Here is a 20,404-nt window from a genome sequence, read left to right as displayed (position 1 = left end):
TGGTTTCCTGTTGATATCTGGTTTGCTGTTGGAGGACTTAGTTGTATTAGCTGGTTCACCGACAAATGTGCGCACGACAAAAGCACGCCGACAAAACCGCGGCGAGAAAACCGCGATGTCGAAATTGCGCCCACAGCAGCACGCCCACAAAAGCGCGTCTTCAACAAACAACGCGAAAACAACATACTAAACAACTCTAAACCTAAACCTAACCCTAAACCTAACCCTGAACCTAACCCTAACCCTTACCTTAACCCTAATCGCGCTGTTGTCGGCTCGCTGTTGCGGGCGCGATTTCGACGTCGCGGTTTTCTCGCCGCGGTTTTGTCGGCGCATTTTTGTCATGCGCGCATTTGTCGGGTCACAGTATTAGCTTGGCTACTGGTCTGATTCAGCATCACGATTGTTCTGAAAATATATTAAAATGCAAAATTTTGGATGGTTTTTTTTTTAAAAAAAAACTCTGGGTATAATACTGTTGCCTGACAAATTGAACCCAGAGAATATTCCAGGTTGGAATGTCATCGTGGAAAGATAAATCTGTTTATGGCACACACTTCATCTACAAGTGCTTTTGGTGTGTGATCGATTTTATATCTGCTTTAATTCTTCCCTTTAATGTGGATCATGAAGAGGAAGGAAAAAAGTCGATAACTAAACTGTTGGTTGACTTCATTTAAAATGTAATTGATTATATTCCTATTTTGTGTCTGGACCTTCAGCAGGTTTCTGATGGCTGTAAAGCTCCGAGACTTGTCACTCAGCTTCATTTCACCAGCTGGCCTGATTTTGGAGTGCCTTTTACCCCTATCGGAATGCTTAAATTCCTAAAGAAAGTCAAATCATTGAATCCTGCACATGCTGGACCAATTGTGGTTCACTGTAGGTATGTATCTATGTGATGTTTATTCTTACCATTGTCAGAGTGCGCGACAGTGATGGGATTCATTTTTTTTTTTACTATCACTTCTCCTGGGCGTGGCTTGGTGGGTGTGGCAGGGGAAAGATACTGTAAAATCTCCCACTCCAGGGGAAGGTTACTGCAAAATCCCCATTTTCTCCCGATCAGCTGGGACTCGGAAGGCAGAGAATAGATGGGGGCGGGGCCAGCCAGAGGTGGTATTTACCAGTTCTCTGAACTACTAAAAATTTCCGCTACCGGTTCTCCAGAACTGGTCAGAACTTGCTGAATACCACCTCTGGTGTGGCATTAATAGCCCTAATCCAAAGGATACTCCTTGGGACAAATGTTGGAAGGTGTGTAAAAGAGAAATAGGAACTACCCTACTTTTCCATTCACAGAAATCTGGTGGTTCTAAGAGATGCAGTTGAACGCAACTTCAAGACGGTGTGCTTAGATATGATATAACAGTACAGGAGAAACAATACTTGGAAATTATAGACTAATTTTAGTAACTTATTCCACAGTCTTCTGCATAGTAACGTATAGAAAGAACATTGCAGGGAAGCTGAGTTTCAAAATTCAGAATTAAAAAATATATCATTAATAAACTTTCAATTTAAAAAATGAGCTGTTGGCAGAATTAGAGGGAGAAAGGAAGCTGCAATGATATCATAAGCAAAAAAAAAAGTAACTGATATTAATACATAGGAAAAGTCTCTGCCTAGCACAGGATGCCATGCCTTTTTCTTTTCAAGGAAGGCTGAAGATTATTTGCCCTGGCAATTTCAACAGGAATCTGTGATAATTGTGCTCCCTCTTGTGGTTCTTTAGGAGGTTAAACAGGATTGTCTGTGAATGTAATGAGATTTGGGTCAGTTTACAAAATCCGGTAAATCAAGTAAAGTAGTAAGTAAATAAGTAAGTAAACTGCCAACTCACAAAATCCAATAAGCACAAATAATAAACAAACTGATTGCTAACACATTAACAGGCAATCTGGATTAAAACAGCCAAAACATGGGTTTTTACAAATGCCTCCCAATATAGTTTATAGTTTATAGTTATAGTTTATTTATTTGTATGCCGCCCTTTTCCCTGAGGGGACTCAGGGCGGCTCACAAGTTAGGGGAAGGGGAAGACAAAACAAGTTATGAACATAAAACAATAGATTGTTAAAAGAGAACACAACAATCATACCATTCGGGTCGGGTTAGGGTCTTTAGCCCCAGGCCTGCTGGGACAGCCAGATTTTAAGGGCAGTGCGGAAGGTCTGAAGGGTGGTGAGGGTACGAATCTCCACGGGGAGTTCGTTCCAGAGGGTCAGAGCAGCCACCGAGAAGGCCCTCCTCCGGGTAGTTGCCAGATGACATTGGATTAGGAGGAGGCCTAATCTATGCGATCGGATCGGTCTAGTGGAGGTAATTGGCAGTAGGCGGTCTCTCAATGAACTAGATACTCATGCTTCTATGACTGTTGCTGTTATTCTTACTATTAATTTAAGAGGTAGGTGCTGCAGAATATAAAGAAAAATCAATAATATTGGAAGTAAGATACACTATATTGCTAAAAGTATTCGCTCACCTGCCTTTACTCGCATATGAACTTACTGTAAGTGACATCCCATTCCTAATCCATGGGGTTCAATATGACGTCAGTCCACCCTTTGTAGCTATAACAGCTTCAGCTCTTCTGGGAAGGCTGTCCACAAGGTTCAGGAGTGTGTTTATGGGAATCTTTGACCATTCTTCCAGAAGCGCATTTGTGAGGTCACACACTGATGTTGGTCGAGTTTACGTGGCCTACCACTTCGTGGCTGAGTTGCTGTCGTTCCCAAACATTTCCACGTTCTTATAATGCAGCTGACAGCTGACTGTGGAATATTTAGGAGCGAGGAAATTTCACGACTGGGTTTGTTGCACAGGTGGCATCCTATCACAGTTCCACGCTGGAATTCACTGAGCTCCTGAGAGCCACCCATCCTTTCACCAATGTTTGTCAAAACAGTCTGCATGTCTGGGTACTTGATTTTATACACCTGTGATTGGAGCACCTGATTCTGATTATTTGGATGGGTGAGCGAATACTTTTGGCAATATAGTGTATATTGTTGCGGCGTGTAGTAAGATGCATTATTCCAATGTGGTTCGCTTAGTTGCAACTGTGTTTTTTTCCCAAGTGCTGGTGTGGGTCGAACAGGAACATTCATAGTAATAGATGCCATGATTGACATGATACACGCTGAACAAAAAGTTGACGTTTTCGAGTTTGTGGCAAGAATTCGTAGCCAGCGTCCACAGATGGTTCAGACAGATGTAAGTAATACATACATACATACATTTCCCAGTAACTATAGGAAGCCGCCTTCTCTATGAACCTTTTGCATGTTCATCAATAAAAGTTATTTTTTTATTGGTGAACATTTTCTTCTCGCTGTTAAAACTTTGTAAATGACGGAGGAAGAAAAAGAATGTGCAAACAACTTCATTTGGCGTTGTATTCTGTCTCAGATACGTCAGGCGTTCTTGAAATTGTCCCGTATCTCATTTTCTCACTGCTGACTTGATGATATCCTGGTGTTTAGAAGAATCGTCATTTATTTAAATGATGACAAAGCTGCAGCTAGCCGATGATAACAAACAGGAGGGTTTTGTTCTTCTGTTTTTTTAAAAAAAAGTCAAGAGGACAGCACTTTTTTCTCGTGGCACAACAAAACCGCGGTCCACTAAAGCGCGCCCGATTAAAGCACGTCGCTGACGTCAGCAGCAGCACGACAACAACGACCGCGGAGAAAAAAGGGCGCTTTAAAAAGCGCTTTTAAAGCAAGCCGATTCACGTAAAGGTAAGGGTTAGGGTTAGGGTTAGGGTTAGGGTTAGGGTTAGGGTTAGGGTTAGGGTTAGGTTAAGGGTTAGGGTTAGGTTAAGGGTTAGGGTTAGGTTTAGGGTTACGTTAAGCGTTAGGGTTAGATTTAGGGTTAGATTAAGGGTTAGCGTTAGGTTTAGCGTTAGGTTAAGGGTTAGGTTTAGGGTTAGGTTAAGGGTTAGCAATAATAGCAGTAATAGCAATAACAGTAGACTTATATACCGCTTCATAGGGCTTTCAGCCCTCTCTAAGTGGTTTACAGAGTCAGCATATCGCCCCCAACAACAATCCGGGTCCTCATTTTAACCACCTCCGAAGGATGGAAGGCTGAGTCAACCCTGAGCCGGTGAGATTTGAACCGCTGAACTGCTGATCTAGCAGTCAGCCTGCAGTGCTGCATTTAACCACTGCGCCACCTTGGTTAGGTTTAGAGTTAGGTTTAGGTTAGGTTTGGGGGGGTTAGGTTTAGTTTTACGCGTTAATTTTACCTTTACTGCTCACAGCGTGCTTTTTTCGTCGCGCTGTGATGACGTCAGGTACGCGGTTTCGTCGAGCACGCTTTAGATGACCGTGGTTTTGTGGTGGAACCCTTTTTTCTTACTGAAAATATTTGCCACAAAAGAATTAATACAATCCTCTGTATATGCTCTTGTTTCTATTTTAAGATTATCAAATGGGAGATGGGGGGATTATATTCATTTCCTTGTTAGATTTTTGCACCTTTTACCATATCACCTGACCTCTTTTTTATTTTGTTGTTGTTATGAGAACATTCATGCTATTTTGCAATAAGCAGGTTCCCTCTCTTGGTCTTTAAGTCTCAGGTGTAGAATTTAAGACTTCAGGCTATCAATGAAAGGTTTGAGTGTAACCTCTTTTGCAACTTTTGTAGAAAATTCAAACAGCAGTTTGGACAGTACATTTCTCCAATGCCAGTGGTGGGTTTCAAAAATTGTTCGAACCTACTCTGTGGGTGTGGCCTCCTTTGTGGGAGTGGCTTGCTGCCCATGTGACTGGATGGGAGTGGCTTGCCACCCATGTGACTGTATATGAAGATGCCGACGACACTTGTCAGAACCACCTTAAATTACCTCACACACAGCACTGGCATGCATACGAATATAATGTAAACTTGTTTTCTAAAAGGCATCTTTGGTTTGCGTTAAAACAACTTCAACATACGCAATGTTCTGATTGCACCACAAACGCAGTAGCCATCCTGACCTTTCACAGAGGCACTGAGTTTTATAAATAGGAGCATGATACTCTAGAATAATCATATCCAAGGTCCAGTGGTGGGTTTCAAAAAATTTTGGAACCTCTTCTGTAGGTGTGGCCTGCTTTCCGGGTCCACTGGTGGAACCTCTTCTAACCAGTTCGGTAGATTTGACGAACCGGTTCTACCAAATAGGTGCGAACTGGTAGGAACCCACCTCTGTCCAATGCGCACTAGGACTGTGGGCGTGCATGAAATACGTAGGTTGAAAACTGCCCATACCTTCAGGGCAATTGGTTCCTGGCTCAATTCAAAGTGTTAATTATCACCTTAAAAGCCCGTTGCAGCATGATACTGGACTGCACAAGGCAATGTCTAATGAAAATGGAAACATATCCATCTGTTTCATTTCTATAGAGACACACTTTTCCAAGTCTCACCTCTTCATGAGGTTCATAGATTGTAGGCCAGATAGCAATAGCAATAGCAGTTAGACTTATATACCGCTTCATAGGGCTTTCAGCCCTCTCTAAGCGGTTTACAGAGTCAGCATATTGCCCCCAACAACAATCTGGGTCCTCATTTTACCCACCTCAGAAGGATGGAAGGCTGAGTCAACCTTGAGCCGGTGAGATTTGAACAGCCAAACTGCAGAACTGCAGTCAGCTGAAGTAGCCTGCAGTGCTGCATTTAACCACTGCGCCACCTTGGCTCTCTAGTAGGCAGCCCCATTTAATGTAATTCCCTCTTGAATTACAAATAACCCCTATTCTAGGGGCATTTTGAAAGTTAGTGAAAGGAGTGCTGTTTAGTTGAATGTCACCACTAATGAATCAGAATTATATGTTGATTTTTACTAAATAGGATTGTAATGCCCTGTTCTCAACTTTATTTTATTATTTCCAAATCCAGAGTATTTTGGAACTGGGGGAGGCTATACAGATAGGGTTCACCGACAAATGCGCGCAGGACAAAAGCACGCTGACAAAACCACGGCAAGAAAACCGTGACGTCAAAATAGCGCCGACAACAGCGCGCCGACAAAAGTGCGCCTTTGACAAACAATGCGAAAACAACGTAATACCCCTAACCCTAAACCCAACCCTAAACCTAATCCTGAACCTAACCCTAACCCTAAACCTAACCCTAACCCTAACCCTAACCCTTACCTTAACCCTAATCGCGCTTTTGTGGGCGCGCTGTTGTGGGCGCGATTTCGACATCACGGTTTTCTCACCACGGTTTTGTCGGCGCGCTTTTGTCGTGCGCGCATTTGTCGGGTCACGTAGAGATAGTCCTCGACTTACAACAGTTCATTCAGTGAATGTTTAAAGTTACAAGGGCACTGAAAAAAAGTGATTTATTATCATTTTTCACACTTATGATCTTTGCAGCAACCCCAGGTCACATGATCAAAATTTGGATGCTTATATTTATCATGGTTGCAGCGTCCTGGGGTCATGTGATCGCCTTCTACGACAAGCTGACAAGCACAATCTATGGGGAAGCCAGATTCATTTAATAACCGTGTTACTAAATATAACAACTGCAATGATTCATTTTAACAGCTGTGGCAAGGAAGGTTATAAAATGGGACAAAACTCATTTAACAAATGCTTCACTTAGTAAGATAAATTTTGGATTCAAATGTTGAGGCCTATCCGTACACATTGTAAAAATAAGTGAAATCTTTAATTTTAAAGCAATGTTGCTGAATTCTGTTTAACTAAAAATGTTGCAAAGGTTGTGATTTAGAGTGTTCTGTTTCTTTACAGATGCAGTATTCCTTCATATATCAAGCCTTACTTGAATACTACCTCTATGGTGACACAGAACTGGATGTATCGTCCTTAGAAAAACATCTGCAGCCATCAAATAGCACTGCACCAAATTTTGTTAAGATAGGATTGGAAGAAGAGTTTAAAGTAAGCCTTTAAAAATGTTATAAAATATGATAAAAAAGTACACTTTTAAAATGTAATTTGGTGATTGACCCAATACTTCTTTTTTTAATACATTAATTTTCTTCTCCTAAAATATTTGATTTTTTTTTGGCAATATCTGTCCGTTGTTTATACCTAAAATATCAAAAGTTATGCAAAATTTTAAAATTGAAGTTATTATTTCTAGCCTTTTAATTTTTCTTTTTACTGAAACGAAGTACTATGAAAATAAAAGCAGCAGCATAAAGAAAATATTAAAACAAAAACCTCACCCAAGCAAATATTTGAAAAAGAAAAAAAAATTGATCGGGAGGACAAAATACATTGATAGTGTTAAGTAGGAAAAAAAATAGTCATGTTCAAAAATAAATTTGTACTGGTGAAGGAAAAATTACTCTGCTTAACATAACTAACGAACATTATTTCAATAAAACATTCTTTTAGATTCTTACAGATGTGTGAATTTTTCAGCTGATGCTATTTCATTAAAAAAAAAGAAAACAATTTTTATTTCTCTCTCCTCCCTCCCCCAAAGTACCTTAACCAGTATAGTATAACAAACTGGCCTTAACTTCCTTACACTTAACTTCCTATACAGCTTATAGACCAATCAACACTAAGTAGACATTATATGGTAGATATTTTAAATTTTCCTTATATAGAAGTACATAACAAAAGTTTCAGTGCAAATGTAATTATATGATATATTGGTTTATCAAGCAGAATTCTCCAGGAGAAAATATGATTAAGACATTTTGGTTGAACTTGTTACTGTTCTCACATTGAGTTTTCATATTTTCATTTGTGGTCATTATGTAATTTTTACTTTCGTTTTAGAAATTAACAAATGTTCGAATAATGAAAGAAAACATGAGAACTGGTAATCTGCCAGCAAATATGAAGAAAGCCAGAGTTATCCAAATAATCCCTTGTAAGAAATTAATTTGCATTTTCAAACAAATTGTATAATTTAATTGACAAAAACTTACCTAAGAGAATATTGTAATGTTTTACAAGCAACTGAAATGTAACTAAATTTTATTAAAGCCTGCTGACCATAATTTACGTTATTATTGATTATAAAACATTTAGAATTTTACTAATTCCACTTTTTGTGTCCTCTAGATGATTTTAACAGAGTGATTCTTTCAATGAAACGAGGTCAGGAGTACACAGATTATATCAATGCTTCCTTTATAGATGTAAGTACTTTTCTGTACAGAAAATGCACATACTGTAAGAGATGTTAACATCTTTTCCAGAATATTTGTTTAAAAGTCATCTAGAAAAGAGCATGAGCTTCAGCATTACTATGTGTTAATAACCTGTTAATTTAAAATAAAGGAATCGGAGCCTCTTAATAACAATAAAAAAGACCTTGTATTTAGAATACCAACATAATTGATCAATTGATAAAAAAACATCTTTGCTTTTTGGTTAGAATCAAGTTTAATTTACTTTTTACTGTGGCATGGATTTATTTTATTAAATTGAGAATAGATATATGTAACTTTCTTCACTGCTATCAAACTTTTCTCTGTCTATTTTGGTGAAGAATGTGTCTTTTCTTGGTGTTTTCTTGACATTCATCAAGAGATGACTGTCCATTACACAGTATTGAACTCATGGTTCACTATGTCAAAGTTGTATATTCTGAGCTTCATAGAAGTGTTGTGATGCTCAAAATGCTTTGACTGACGCCACAGTTATCTCCAAAATTTGTCATCTAATTGTATTGTGAATAGGAAGAATGAAGAAAAAATATTATACACATGGAATGGAATGGAATTTTATTATTTGTATGCCGCCCTTCTCCAGGAGGACTCAGGGCGGCGAACAATTCAAGGGGGAAAAAGGGGAACATAAAAAACAAAATGCAAATAATAAAAGTAAACAACAGTCGCACAACCATACATGTCGAGAGGGGAGGAAACTCATCACCCCCAGGCCTGCCGGCAAAGCCAGGTTTTGACGGCTTTTCGGAAGGCCTGGAGAGAGGTGAGGGTCCGAATCCCTGCGGGGAGTTCATTCCAGAGGGCCGGAGCTGCCACAGAGAAGGCCCTCCCCTGGGTAATAGCCAGGTGGCATTGGCTGGTAGATGGCACCCGGAGGAGGCCAACCCTGTGAGATCTAACGGGTCTTTGGGAGGTAATTGGCAGCAGGCGGTCTCTCAAGTACCTGAGAAATGATCATATTAACTATATTTAATGAATTTGACATTTTAAATACATGTAAATATACAGGAGAAGAATCATTTACTGCCCTGGTCTGATCTATTCCATGGTTCTGATCTCCTCACAGGTCAATTGTAAAAGAAAAGCCACAGACATTGGCAGTAAACATAATATCACTTCTTTAATTTTGACTTTTGTGAAACCATTGTGTTTTGTAATAGCAATAGCAATAGCAGTTAGACTTATATACCGCTTCATAGGGCTTTCAGCCCTCTCTAAGCGGTTTACAGAGTCAGCATATCGCCCCCACAGTCTGGGTCCTCATTTCACCCACCTTGGAAGGATGGAAGGCTGAGTCAACCTTGAGCCAGTGAGATTAGAACCGCCGAACTGCAGCTAACAGTCAGCTGAAGTGGCCTGCAGTACTGCACTCTAACCACTGCGCCACCTCGGCTCTTTGTAAACTGTGGCTTCCAACCATACCGCCTAAATTTGGCCATTGTGGCTACCTCAACACTATTGTTACAAGAAGTCATGTGTTTTCTTGTTTAGTGATGTAGTCAACATAATGGTATTCCTCTCACATCCTCCTTTCAGATGAAAGAGAGCTCATTATTTATTAACAACCCTTGCCTTCTTTGGTGCTACCCTCCAACATGTCTTCTTTTCAGTCATTGTAACTGGCAGAATACCAGTGAAAACTTAGGCTAAATTTGCTTAATTAATTTCTTTGATTTGTGGATCAGAGTGAATGGGTTCCACCACAAAACCGCGCCCGACTAAACCGTGTCGCTGATGTCATCAACAGGGCGACAACAGCGCGGAGACAGAAGCACGCTGTAAACCCTAAACCTAAAATTAACCCCTAAATCTAAACCTAACCCCCCTAAACCTAATCCTAAACCTAACCCTAACCCTAAACCTAACCCTTAACCTAACCCTAAACCTAATCCTAACCCTTAACCTAACCCTAAACCTAACCCTAAACCTAACCCTAACCCTTAACCTAACCCTAAACCTAACCCTTAACCTAACCCTAAACCTAACCCTTACCTTGAATCGACTTGCTTTCAAAGCGCTATTTAAAGCGCCCTTCTTTCTCCGCGCTGGCTGTTGTTGCCCTGTTGATGATGTCAGCGACGCAGTTTAATCGGGCGCGGCTTAGTCGAGCGCGGTTTTGACGGGTCACGGAGTGAATGGGGGTGGGACTGGAAGGACCTTTAGAACTTTAAAGAAAACATCTATTCTGATATATCTATTTAATATAAATTTCCTTTCAAACAGGAGAGAATCTAGATAATTGTCAAAGGATAACTTTTTCTTTATGTCCAGGGCTATCGCCAAAAGGATTATTTCATTGCAACTCAAGGACCTCTTCCTCATACTGTGGAAGACTTCTGGCGAATGGTGTGGGAGTGGAAATGCCACACCATTGTTATGCTTACAGAAGTTCTGGAAAGGGAGCAAGTATGAGCATTTTGTATAGTATCTTGTAAATATTTTGTTATTAATGTTTTTTAAAAAAACAGAACAAGAGTATGGGAAACTCATTATACATCATTAACACTGATCTGTAAAACATAGTGCCTCAACAGGCCTAGCATGAATTTATCCTAGCAAATGTTTTGCAGTCCTGGGGCTGTGGAACTACATTGATGCTTTTGCTGTTGACCAGGAGTATAACTGTTCAATAAATCATGAAATCTCCTGTGAAGGAGCAAAGCTGTTGAATTGCTGCTGAGGCAAACACCTGTCTATAGCAATAGCAATATCACTTAGACTTATATATCACTTTACAGTGCTTTACAGCCCTCTCTAAGCAGTTTATAGAATCAGCATATTTCCCCAACAATCTGGGTCCTCATTTTACTGACCTCAGAGGCATGGAAGGGTGAGTCTACCTTGATCCGGTGAGACTCGAATCGGTGGCAGCCGGCAGTCAGCAGAATTGGCCTGCAATACAACATTCTAACCACTGTGCTACTACGGCTCTATCATAGACAGACAGATAGTTTGCAAAAGCATGAACTATGTTATAATCACATGTTTTCAGAAAATGTAGAAATCTAAATTATCATACCCCGTGCCATAGCCAAGGTTCCAAAAAAGTTTTCATAATTCAGAGATACAATCTGAATGACAGGGAATTAGGTGTGGTTCTGTGCTTAGGTGTTAATGATGCTTAACACCTGCAATTTCCTTATAGTAAGAATTCTGTATATTTGGTCTTAATTGGGATATCAGAGCCAGTTTGGTGAGATTCTTTTCATTACTCCGATTATATGGTACATATTGTTGTGGTACAATATAAGTGGATGGGGAAGATTGGAATTAATTTGTAAATCACCATTCCCAGAAATGATTGACATACAGCTTAGATAGCAACCAGAAATCTAAAAGCATCATATTTTTTTTCTGTTTCTAAATTTTACAGGAAAAATGTTTTCAGTACTGGCCATCAGAAGGTTCTGTTTCTTATGGCGAGATTACCATTGATATTAAGAATGACTTGCTTGTTGATACTATAAGCATAAGGGACTTTTTGATTACACACAACCAGGTATTCTTCACATTTTCCTATTTCTTAAACTTCTGGGGGTTTTTTTATTGTTGCATTAAATACATTTTTCTTCATATTTATCAGACTGGTCAGTAGTTATGAATATCTAATTTTAACAAATGTATTCTATCAGGAATAAGCAAAGGAACAAATATCACAACAGGGAAATTTTCACTGCCGAGAAATTGAATCATACCCTTCTGTAATTGACTAACAGTGGAAGTTTACAAGTTGAGTTGGCTACATTTTGCAGACAAGAAAGAAGATATATACTGCAGAAGTCAGAAATAAAGTCATCTCTTCTATACGCACATGGACACACAGCACACACACATACCCTGACTCTATGTATGTATTATGCATACACATCTGTATGTATATAAGTACAGTATATACCATACATATACACACATACATACATATGTGTTTGCATGCATGGTGTGACAGCATCAAAGTTTAAATTCTAAACCTTTTCAAATCAACAGATTGGAATTATTGTTTCCTTGGCCTGAAGCGTGCGAGATATTTATTTCATTTGATTCTATTTAATCCTTAAATTAATGAAGAACTTCCTTTCAACAATTTAGTGTTCAGATTACTGGAGAATGTTAAAAATGGAAACTCTGGATATATGTGTATATATACATATACATACATACATGTATGTGTATGTGTATGTGTATGTGTATGTATGTATGTATGTATGTATGTATGTATGTATATATATATATATATATATATATATATATATATATACACATTAGATTTTTAGTCTCCCTTTATTTATTTATCAGCACAAATAAAAAAAACATATATATATATATATATATATATATATATATATATATATATATATATATCACACAAAATAGATTAAAAATACTACATATATATGTATATGTTGCAGGTGAAACTCGAAAAATTAGAATATCGTGCAAACGTTCATTTATTTCAGTAATGCAACTTAAAAGGTGAAACTAATATATGAGATAAGACTCATTACATGCAAAGCAAGATAGTTCAAGCCGTGATTTGTCATAATTGTGATGATTATGGCTTACAGCTCATGAAAACCCCAAACCCACCATCTCAGAAAATTAGAATATTATATGCAAGCAATAAAACAAGGATTGTACATAGAACAATATCAGACCTCTGAAAAGTATAAGCATGCATATGTACTCAGTACTTGGGCCCCTTTTGCAGCAATTACTGCCTCAATGTGGCGTGGCATGGAAGCTATCAGCCTGTGGCACTGCTGAGGTGTTATGGAAGACCAGGATGCTTCAATAGGGGCCTTCAGCTCTTCTGCATTGTTCGGTCCCATGTCTCTCATCTTTCTCTTGGCAATGCCCCATAGATTCTCTATGGGGTTCAGGTCAGGCGAGTTTGCTGGCCACCACAATTATGACAAATCACGGCTTGAACTATCTTGCTTTGCATGTAATGAGTCAATCTCATATATTAGTTTCACCTTTTAAGTTGCATTACTGAAATAAATGAACTTTTGCACGATATTCTAATTTTTCGAGTTTCACCTGTATATGCACACACACATACATATACATAGCAATAGCAATAGCAGTTAGATTATATACCGCTTCGTAGTGCTTTACAGCCCTCTCTAAGCGGTTTACCGAGTCAGCATATCGCCCCCAACAATTCGGGTCCTCATTTTACCCACCTCGGAAGGATGGAAGGCTGAGTCAACCCTGAGCCGGTGAGATTTGAACAGCCGAACTGCAGAACTGCAGTCAGCTGAAGTAGCCTGTAGTGCTGCATTTAACCACTGCGCCACCTCGGCTCTGTACATACATACATACATACATATAGGGTGTGTGCATATACCACATACATACATAAATACATACATATATAGATACATACATACACACACATATATATTATTTTTAATCTATTTTCTAATATTACAGTTAAGAGAAAAAGGTAGCAGTTGATATAAATTGCATAATTTATGTCACTAATAGAATTGTTGCAATAGGTAATAGACTCTGGAAGCTTTTATGAACCTTTTTCAAAGTAAGTCTTGCTATGCCTAATGGAATTACTCTCAGAAAAGCGGACAAGGCTTTGGCATTTAAAACTATTTCTTTCCATTACTTATTTTAAACTTGTGGCTTTCTCACTTCTGAAAAACCAGGAGAAGCAAGGCAGAGTGATTCGACAGTTTCATTTTCATGGCTGGCCTGAGATAGGCATCCCGACTGAAGGGAAAGGTATGATTGACCTCATTGGAGCTGTTCAGAAACAGCAACAGCAGACAGGAAACCATCCCATTACAGTGCACTGCAGGTAAACCCATTCTCACATATTTTTCTCCTCATATTCTTTTACAGCTTGAAAGTTGAAAAGCTAGCAAGGACTTTTGCTCTGAAGTAGAAGCCCCTAAGGTATCTGAAAGAACATTTCCCATTGAGAACTCTGTCTTCCAGCATACTATATTTACAGCTGCGGGATAAGGAAGCAGCTGAATTGGCCAATGATGAGCATGAGTAAGATGGCATGGGTATATACCAGGGATGGCGAACCTTTTCGGCACTGACGCAGTGGTGGGTTTCAAAAATTGTTCCAACCTACTCTGTGGGTGTGGCCTCCTTTGTGGGAGTGGCTTGGCGCCCATGTGACCGGATGGGAGTGGCTTGCCGCCCATGTGACCGGATATGAAGATGCCGACGACACTTGTCAGAACCACATTAAATTGCCTCACACACAGCACTGGCATGCATAAGAATATGACGTAAACTTGTTTTTTAAAAGGCATCTTTGGTTTGCGTTAAAACAACTTCAACACACACAGTGTTCTGATTGCACCACAAACGCAGCAGTCATCCTTACCTTTCACAGAGGCACTGAGTTTTATAAATAGGATCATGATAGTGTAGAATAATCATATCCAAGGACCAGTGGTGGGTTTCAAAAAAATTTTGAACCGCTTCTGTAGCTGTGGCCTGCTTTCCAGGTCCACTGGTGGAACCTCTTCTAACCGGTTCGGTAGATTTGACGAACCGGTTCTACTGAATAGGTGCCACTCCCACAAAGGAGGCCACACCCACAGAGTAGGTTCGAACAATTTTTGAAACCCACCACTGATGCTATCATAGCATGAAATGCACATGGTGTGGCGGTGTAGCACTTCACAATTCTATAGAAGACTTGACACATGATTCCATAAAGGATTCCATAAAGGATAAAGCAACCCAAGAAGAATTTTAAGTTAGCACATCTTTAATATCCCTTTGCTTCCAACTGGATAAATTGTTCAGATTCCTGAAGATGTGCTTCATTCAATCTTGTTCACTATAGTTATAATTCACGCTTTGCTTTAAGCTCATAAATTATCAATATTGAAAAAGAGAATAGGAAATATTTTTATGGTTAAACAAAGTACTGCAATGTGACAGAATCTTGAAAATTCGCCAAAGCAATTCTCCGGATCAGTTATAACTAATGTAAATACGGTGGAGTTATTCTGAGCCTCTTTCTCATGCTTACCTTTCCCCTGGATGAAGGATTTCTTTTCGTGAGAATCTTCTTTCCCTCTCCATCTTCCTGGGATCTAGTAAACATTCCATCGTAGCAGTTCACACAAATGTACTGACCTAGGCTTCCTGGTACAGTAAAAAGCACACACTTAGTCCCCAAAACCCTCTTTTTTTATTTCAAAGGCTGTGAATTCACTGCCTGCAATAAGTTCCAAATAGTTGTAAAGAGTCCTACAGTAGGCTGCCAAAGTCTTTCGTGATAAGGCTGATAAGCACCTCCCTTTATCTTTCTTGAAACGCTTCCAAAGACTTAATTGGCAATTAGCTGGAGCAAAGAGTTAAAGGAACAGAGGGAGCCTGTTCCTCTGCCTCGTTGATGTCTGACTCTGGAGACTCCAGAGATAGCATATAACTACAAGATGGTCCTGGCCCCCTCTTTGCCTCTGACGCAGAGCCCTCGTCCAAGCCTTCCAGACTCCAGGACTGGCCCATGTTCCTCCCCAATCTCCTCGCTGTCCGACTCTGCTGCCAGCAGACCACAACAACAAGCTAAATTGAGACACAATTCAAGAAGTGTGTCAAAGTGGGGATTTTTTTCAAACTGCTCTGGAATATCCCAATTCCTAATTCTATATTGTTCTACAAAGTGGATCTTGATGGATGGATAAATGTATTCCAGAGGAAACTTTGTTTAATAAGGAAGTAACTACAACATCAGCATTCATTCCCTGAACAATTTTAAAAGTTTAAATTTAAAAAGCTTATTTTTACAGTAACTGGAAGAAGGTTCTATAAAATCTATATACTGTCTGCAAAGCTTCAGCAAATCTGCAAAATGAATGCCATATCTGGTACTCCTGAAAAAGCAAAGAACTATAGAGTTACTAAGCCTATTTATATTAGTACAGACTCAATTCTACATGTACGTATGTTTTATTTTTCTGCATATGATAGCCTAACTTATTTGTCCTTTATTTGTAGTGCTGGAGCTGGAAGAACAGGTACATTCATAGCACTCAGCAATATTTTGGAGCGAGTCAAAGCTGAGGGACTCTTAGATGTATTTCAAGCTGTGAAGAGTTTACGGCTGCAAAGACCTCATATGGTGCAAACACTGGTACGTTGTTTGGTTCACTGACAAAAGGGCGAATGACAAAACTGTGCCTGACTAAACCGCGGTGACAAAACCGCGTGTTCTAAAGCGCTCCGACGAATGAGCGCTGAATCACGGCGACAACAGCGCAGCGACAGAAGCGTGCTGTAAAACTAAACCTAACCCTAAACGTAACGCTAACCCTAACCCTAAACGTAATGCTAAACCTAACCCTAAACTAAACCTAACCCTAAACCTAACCCTAAATGTAACGCTAACCCTAACCCTAACCCTAAACCTAACCCTAAACCTAACCCTAACCCTAACCCTAACCCTAACCCTAACCCTAAACCTAACCCTAACCCTAAACCTAAACCTAACCCTAAACCTAACCCTAACCCTAAACCTAACCCTAAACCTAACCCTAAACCTAACCCTAAACCTAAACCTAAACCTAACCCTAAACCTAACCTTTACCTTAAGTTAAATTGGCTTTCTGTCTCTGCGCTGTTGTAAAGCGCCCTTCTGTTTCCCCGCTGTTGTCTCTGCGCTGTTGTTGGCACGTTGATGACGTCACAGTTTTAGCGACGCGGTTTAATCGGGCGCGGTTTAGTCGGGCGTGGTTTGTCGTTCGCCCTTTTGTCAGGTCACGGGTTGTTTCACCACAATTGATAATATGGAATTAATATTTTAAGAGTAAAATAGAGGCTTTATCTATATTCATACAATAGAATTGGTTTGCTCAAGCATAGCGACTATGGGACTCAGTTGATGATGGCAACCATGACTGCAGGGATTGCTAAGCAATGCTGTCACACATTAGGACCGTATCACTTAGTGACAGAAATTCCCAATTGCCGTTGTGAGTTGAGGAGCAAGTACCTGTATAAATTTTCTTCAAAATTCCTCCCCAATGGTAAAAATACCCAGTTCTAAAATAGCAGTTAGACTTATATACCGCTTCATAGGGCTTTCAGCCCTCTCTAAGCGGTTTACAGAGTCAGAATATTGCCCCCAACAACAATCCGGGTTCTCATTTTACCCACCTCGGAAGGATGGAAGGCTGAGTCAACCTTGAGCTGGTGAGATTTGAACCGCCGAACTGCAGTTAGCAGTCAGCTGAAGTGGCCTGCAGTGCTGCATTTAACCACTGCACCACCTAATAGCAATAGCAATAGGAGTTAGACTTATATACCGCTTCATAGGGCTTTCAGCCCTCTCTAAGCGGTTTACAGAGTCAGCATATTGCCCCCAATAACAATCCGGGTCCTCATTTTACCCACCTGGGAAGGATGGAAGGCTGAGTCAACCTTGAGCCGGTGAGATTAGAACCGCTGAACTGCAGATAACAGTCAGCTGAAGTGGCCTGCAGTACGGCACCCTAACCACTGTGCCACCTCGGCTCTCTGCTCTAATGCCTAAGAGGGTATGTTAGGATACAATTCCAGATCCCCTTATTTTGCTGGCATGCTCTAAAAGAGCTGGAAACCAATTATGAATAAGAGCATAGGGAAAAAAAAGAGAAGGACAAAAGATTAAAACATCTACTCAGTTTTCATCCTGGCCAGCAGCAAAAATTAGAACAGGCCTTTTGTTTGTTCTACGAAAACCTGTTCTAAAGTGAGTAGCGAATTTGCTCAAATGTGAGCCAATAAACTGGAAATACATTCATATTAATGAAAACATATACAAGTACCAGGATTCATTTCTCATTCAAATAGTTCTTCAAAGGAAATAATTGTTTTGTTCATTGTTTTACCCATAGTAGTCTTATTCTAGGCAGTGTCACTTGATAGATAATTGTGCTGAAACACGTAACAAAAAGTGAAAAACGTTTTATCAGCATATTATATCATGATTCTACAGTTTTGAAGTTAAATGCGGTTCAACAGAGTTCAAACATAATAATGTCTCTCTTTTTTTGCACCTGCAGGAACAGTATGAATTCTGCTACAAGGTGGTACAAGATTTCATTGATATATTTTCTGATTACGCCAATTTCAAGTGAAAATGCCTGTCACTTTTTTTTTAATTTAATAATCTGTGTACAAAGATTTGTAAATCATGTTAATTTATTTCCATTTTCAAAAAAAAAAAAATTCTAAATGTACATATGATTATGTATGTTTTTGCTTTGAATGTCTCTTCAGGTGTATGTATGACTCAAATAAGCTTCAACCCCGATCCAAAGGAGTATGCACAGACTCTTTTCATACAATAAAATAAACTTCTAGTCAGCTATTTGGTGGCAAAAGGAAAGAGCTGGTTTATGGGATTTGTATAGTTTTGAAAGGACTTAATATATTCACCCCAGCTGGTTGATAAAGGAGGAACGTTGTATTCACAGAATATAGTTTGCATGTTGGACTACTAATTCAATTGAAGAAATATGTGCAAAAAACTGTGTCTGCATGTGTTAACAACCATATCTTGGTCATTGTTTTGTGTCTTTGTTGGTTTTAATTTTAAATAACTGAGGCCCATGTACAAATATAGTGCAGTATATATTGTTGTGAATACAGGCACAATTTAGCCTATGTTAGGCATATTTAAGACTCACTGATTTCAGTGGGTTTAACAAGCATATGCTTAAATATTTCCAATTGAAATTAATGGAACTTTGAGTCCAGCTAAATGTTTAAAAGCACTGTTTCTGAAATTAAACTGATATAGATCTGATCAGTGGCTTGGATGACAGCCCTCTGATCACTCTGAGCCCATATAAAAGCAAAATATATTAATAGAACTTCAAATCTCCTTAATTTTGGCTGAATCTTTCCCATATTTTGCCTAAATGCATGAAAAATTGTGATTCATTATCTCTAATCTTAAGTTTATATATATATATATATATATATATATATATATATATATATATATATATATATATATATATATATATAATTTATTGTATATAGTCCCTTTTATTTATATAAAAAGGAAAAAGTACATTTTAGAGCTAAAAATCATCTTGCTATAATTGAGCAATATTTTATTAAAAGCAAGCATCATTTAATGACTACACCACAAAGATATTATACCATCCAGACTGAAAGGAATATGGGCTTTCTGTAGACAGATATAAAAAATTCTTGAGTTTTCATTTCAATAAGATTTACATCTGTTTCTTGTTTTCTTATGTTGATGCTATTGTGGTTATTAATATATTTGATCCTGATACAACATCACTAATATCAATGTGGAGAATTCACTGAAGTAGATAATATACAAAGTGTGCTAGAATATGATAATATTCTAAATATTTATTTTTATTTTATCAATACCAATTAGACTCATTTGCCTTTTTGGTACTGTTTTGATCTTTATAGTTAAGCACAACTAGAATAGGGATGAACACAAATCTTCCATAAGCAACAACATAAGATATCATTTTAACTTTTTTAAAAAAATGTATATTTTTAAAAATAGGTCTCTAGAAAACTCTGTTTTAATGCAAGTTCTCAATTAATGCCATAGTGTAAATATGGAGTTGCTTAAATTTAATTAAGTAGTATTAAAATGCAATTTTAAGTTATCATTTTATTGCATTAAGAGAAAATATATTTAACTTATAAACCAGCTGATCAATATTTGATACTATTTTGTATCAAGAAATTTTGTTTTGTTAATCATAAATAGCTATTAAACCAGATATTACATTTATACAAAGAAAATGTATCTCTTTAGTCAGCAACCTAAATTAACTCATCACTTGCTAAGTTATACTGAAGGTAATAAAAGTTAATAAACAGCTATCATTTTTAAGCCTAATTGAAGTCAAATATTCAAAATTCAATTCACAATAAAGCCCTTAATCATTTGAGTCCTTTTGATACCCAAGGCACATAAATAAAATAATGATTCCCTGCACTGTATCCCCAAATATCTAGTTGCTCCTTATCTCCATTTAGTTCCAAAATGAGCAAAGGTCTTATTTCTATTGTAATGTGCCCTGCATGATTCTAGAACTTAGAAGCACCATGTAGATACTAGAATACCTACTGGTGTTCTGGTTGGGCTAATCACGTGCAAATACTCATATATTAAAAAGCACGAAACCCAATCATCTTGATAATACTTGGATAGAAATTGCACTCTATATAGTTCTATCTTACTGACTGCTGCAAGATTTCAAAGTTCTTGCAACAGAA

General features: G+C 38.5%; 1 protein-coding gene across 3 annotated transcripts in view; it reads left to right on the top strand.

Moving 5' to 3' along the window:
- The window catches only part of PTPRE (protein tyrosine phosphatase receptor type E), a 139,052-nt gene extending 119,984 nt beyond the window's left edge, over positions 1–19,068 (top strand). For all 3 annotated transcript variants that reach the window (XM_032226027.1, XM_032226028.1, XM_032226030.1), the window contains 10 exons: positions 723–886; positions 3,081–3,216; positions 6,756–6,905; positions 7,761–7,854; positions 8,049–8,125; positions 10,430–10,564; positions 11,532–11,657; positions 13,819–13,970; positions 16,142–16,277; positions 18,187–19,068. In XM_032226027.1, the coding sequence (XP_032081918.1) occupies positions 723–886; positions 3,081–3,216; positions 6,756–6,905; positions 7,761–7,854; positions 8,049–8,125; positions 10,430–10,564; positions 11,532–11,657; positions 13,819–13,970; positions 16,142–16,277; positions 18,187–18,261 (1,245 nt within the window). In that variant the 3' untranslated portion in view covers positions 18,262–19,068. The remainder of the gene's footprint in view (positions 1–722; positions 887–3,080; positions 3,217–6,755; positions 6,906–7,760; positions 7,855–8,048; positions 8,126–10,429; positions 10,565–11,531; positions 11,658–13,818; positions 13,971–16,141; positions 16,278–18,186) is intronic.
- Positions 19,069–20,404: the final 1,336 nt, after the last annotated feature.

This window comes from Thamnophis elegans, chromosome 10, assembly GCF_009769535.1.
Source record: "Thamnophis elegans isolate rThaEle1 chromosome 10, rThaEle1.pri, whole genome shotgun sequence".
NCBI classification, from domain to species: Eukaryota; Metazoa; Chordata; class Lepidosauria; order Squamata; family Colubridae; genus Thamnophis; species Thamnophis elegans.
Note: the sequence above shows the minus strand (reverse complement) of the source record. Positions and strands in the feature narration are given on the sequence as shown.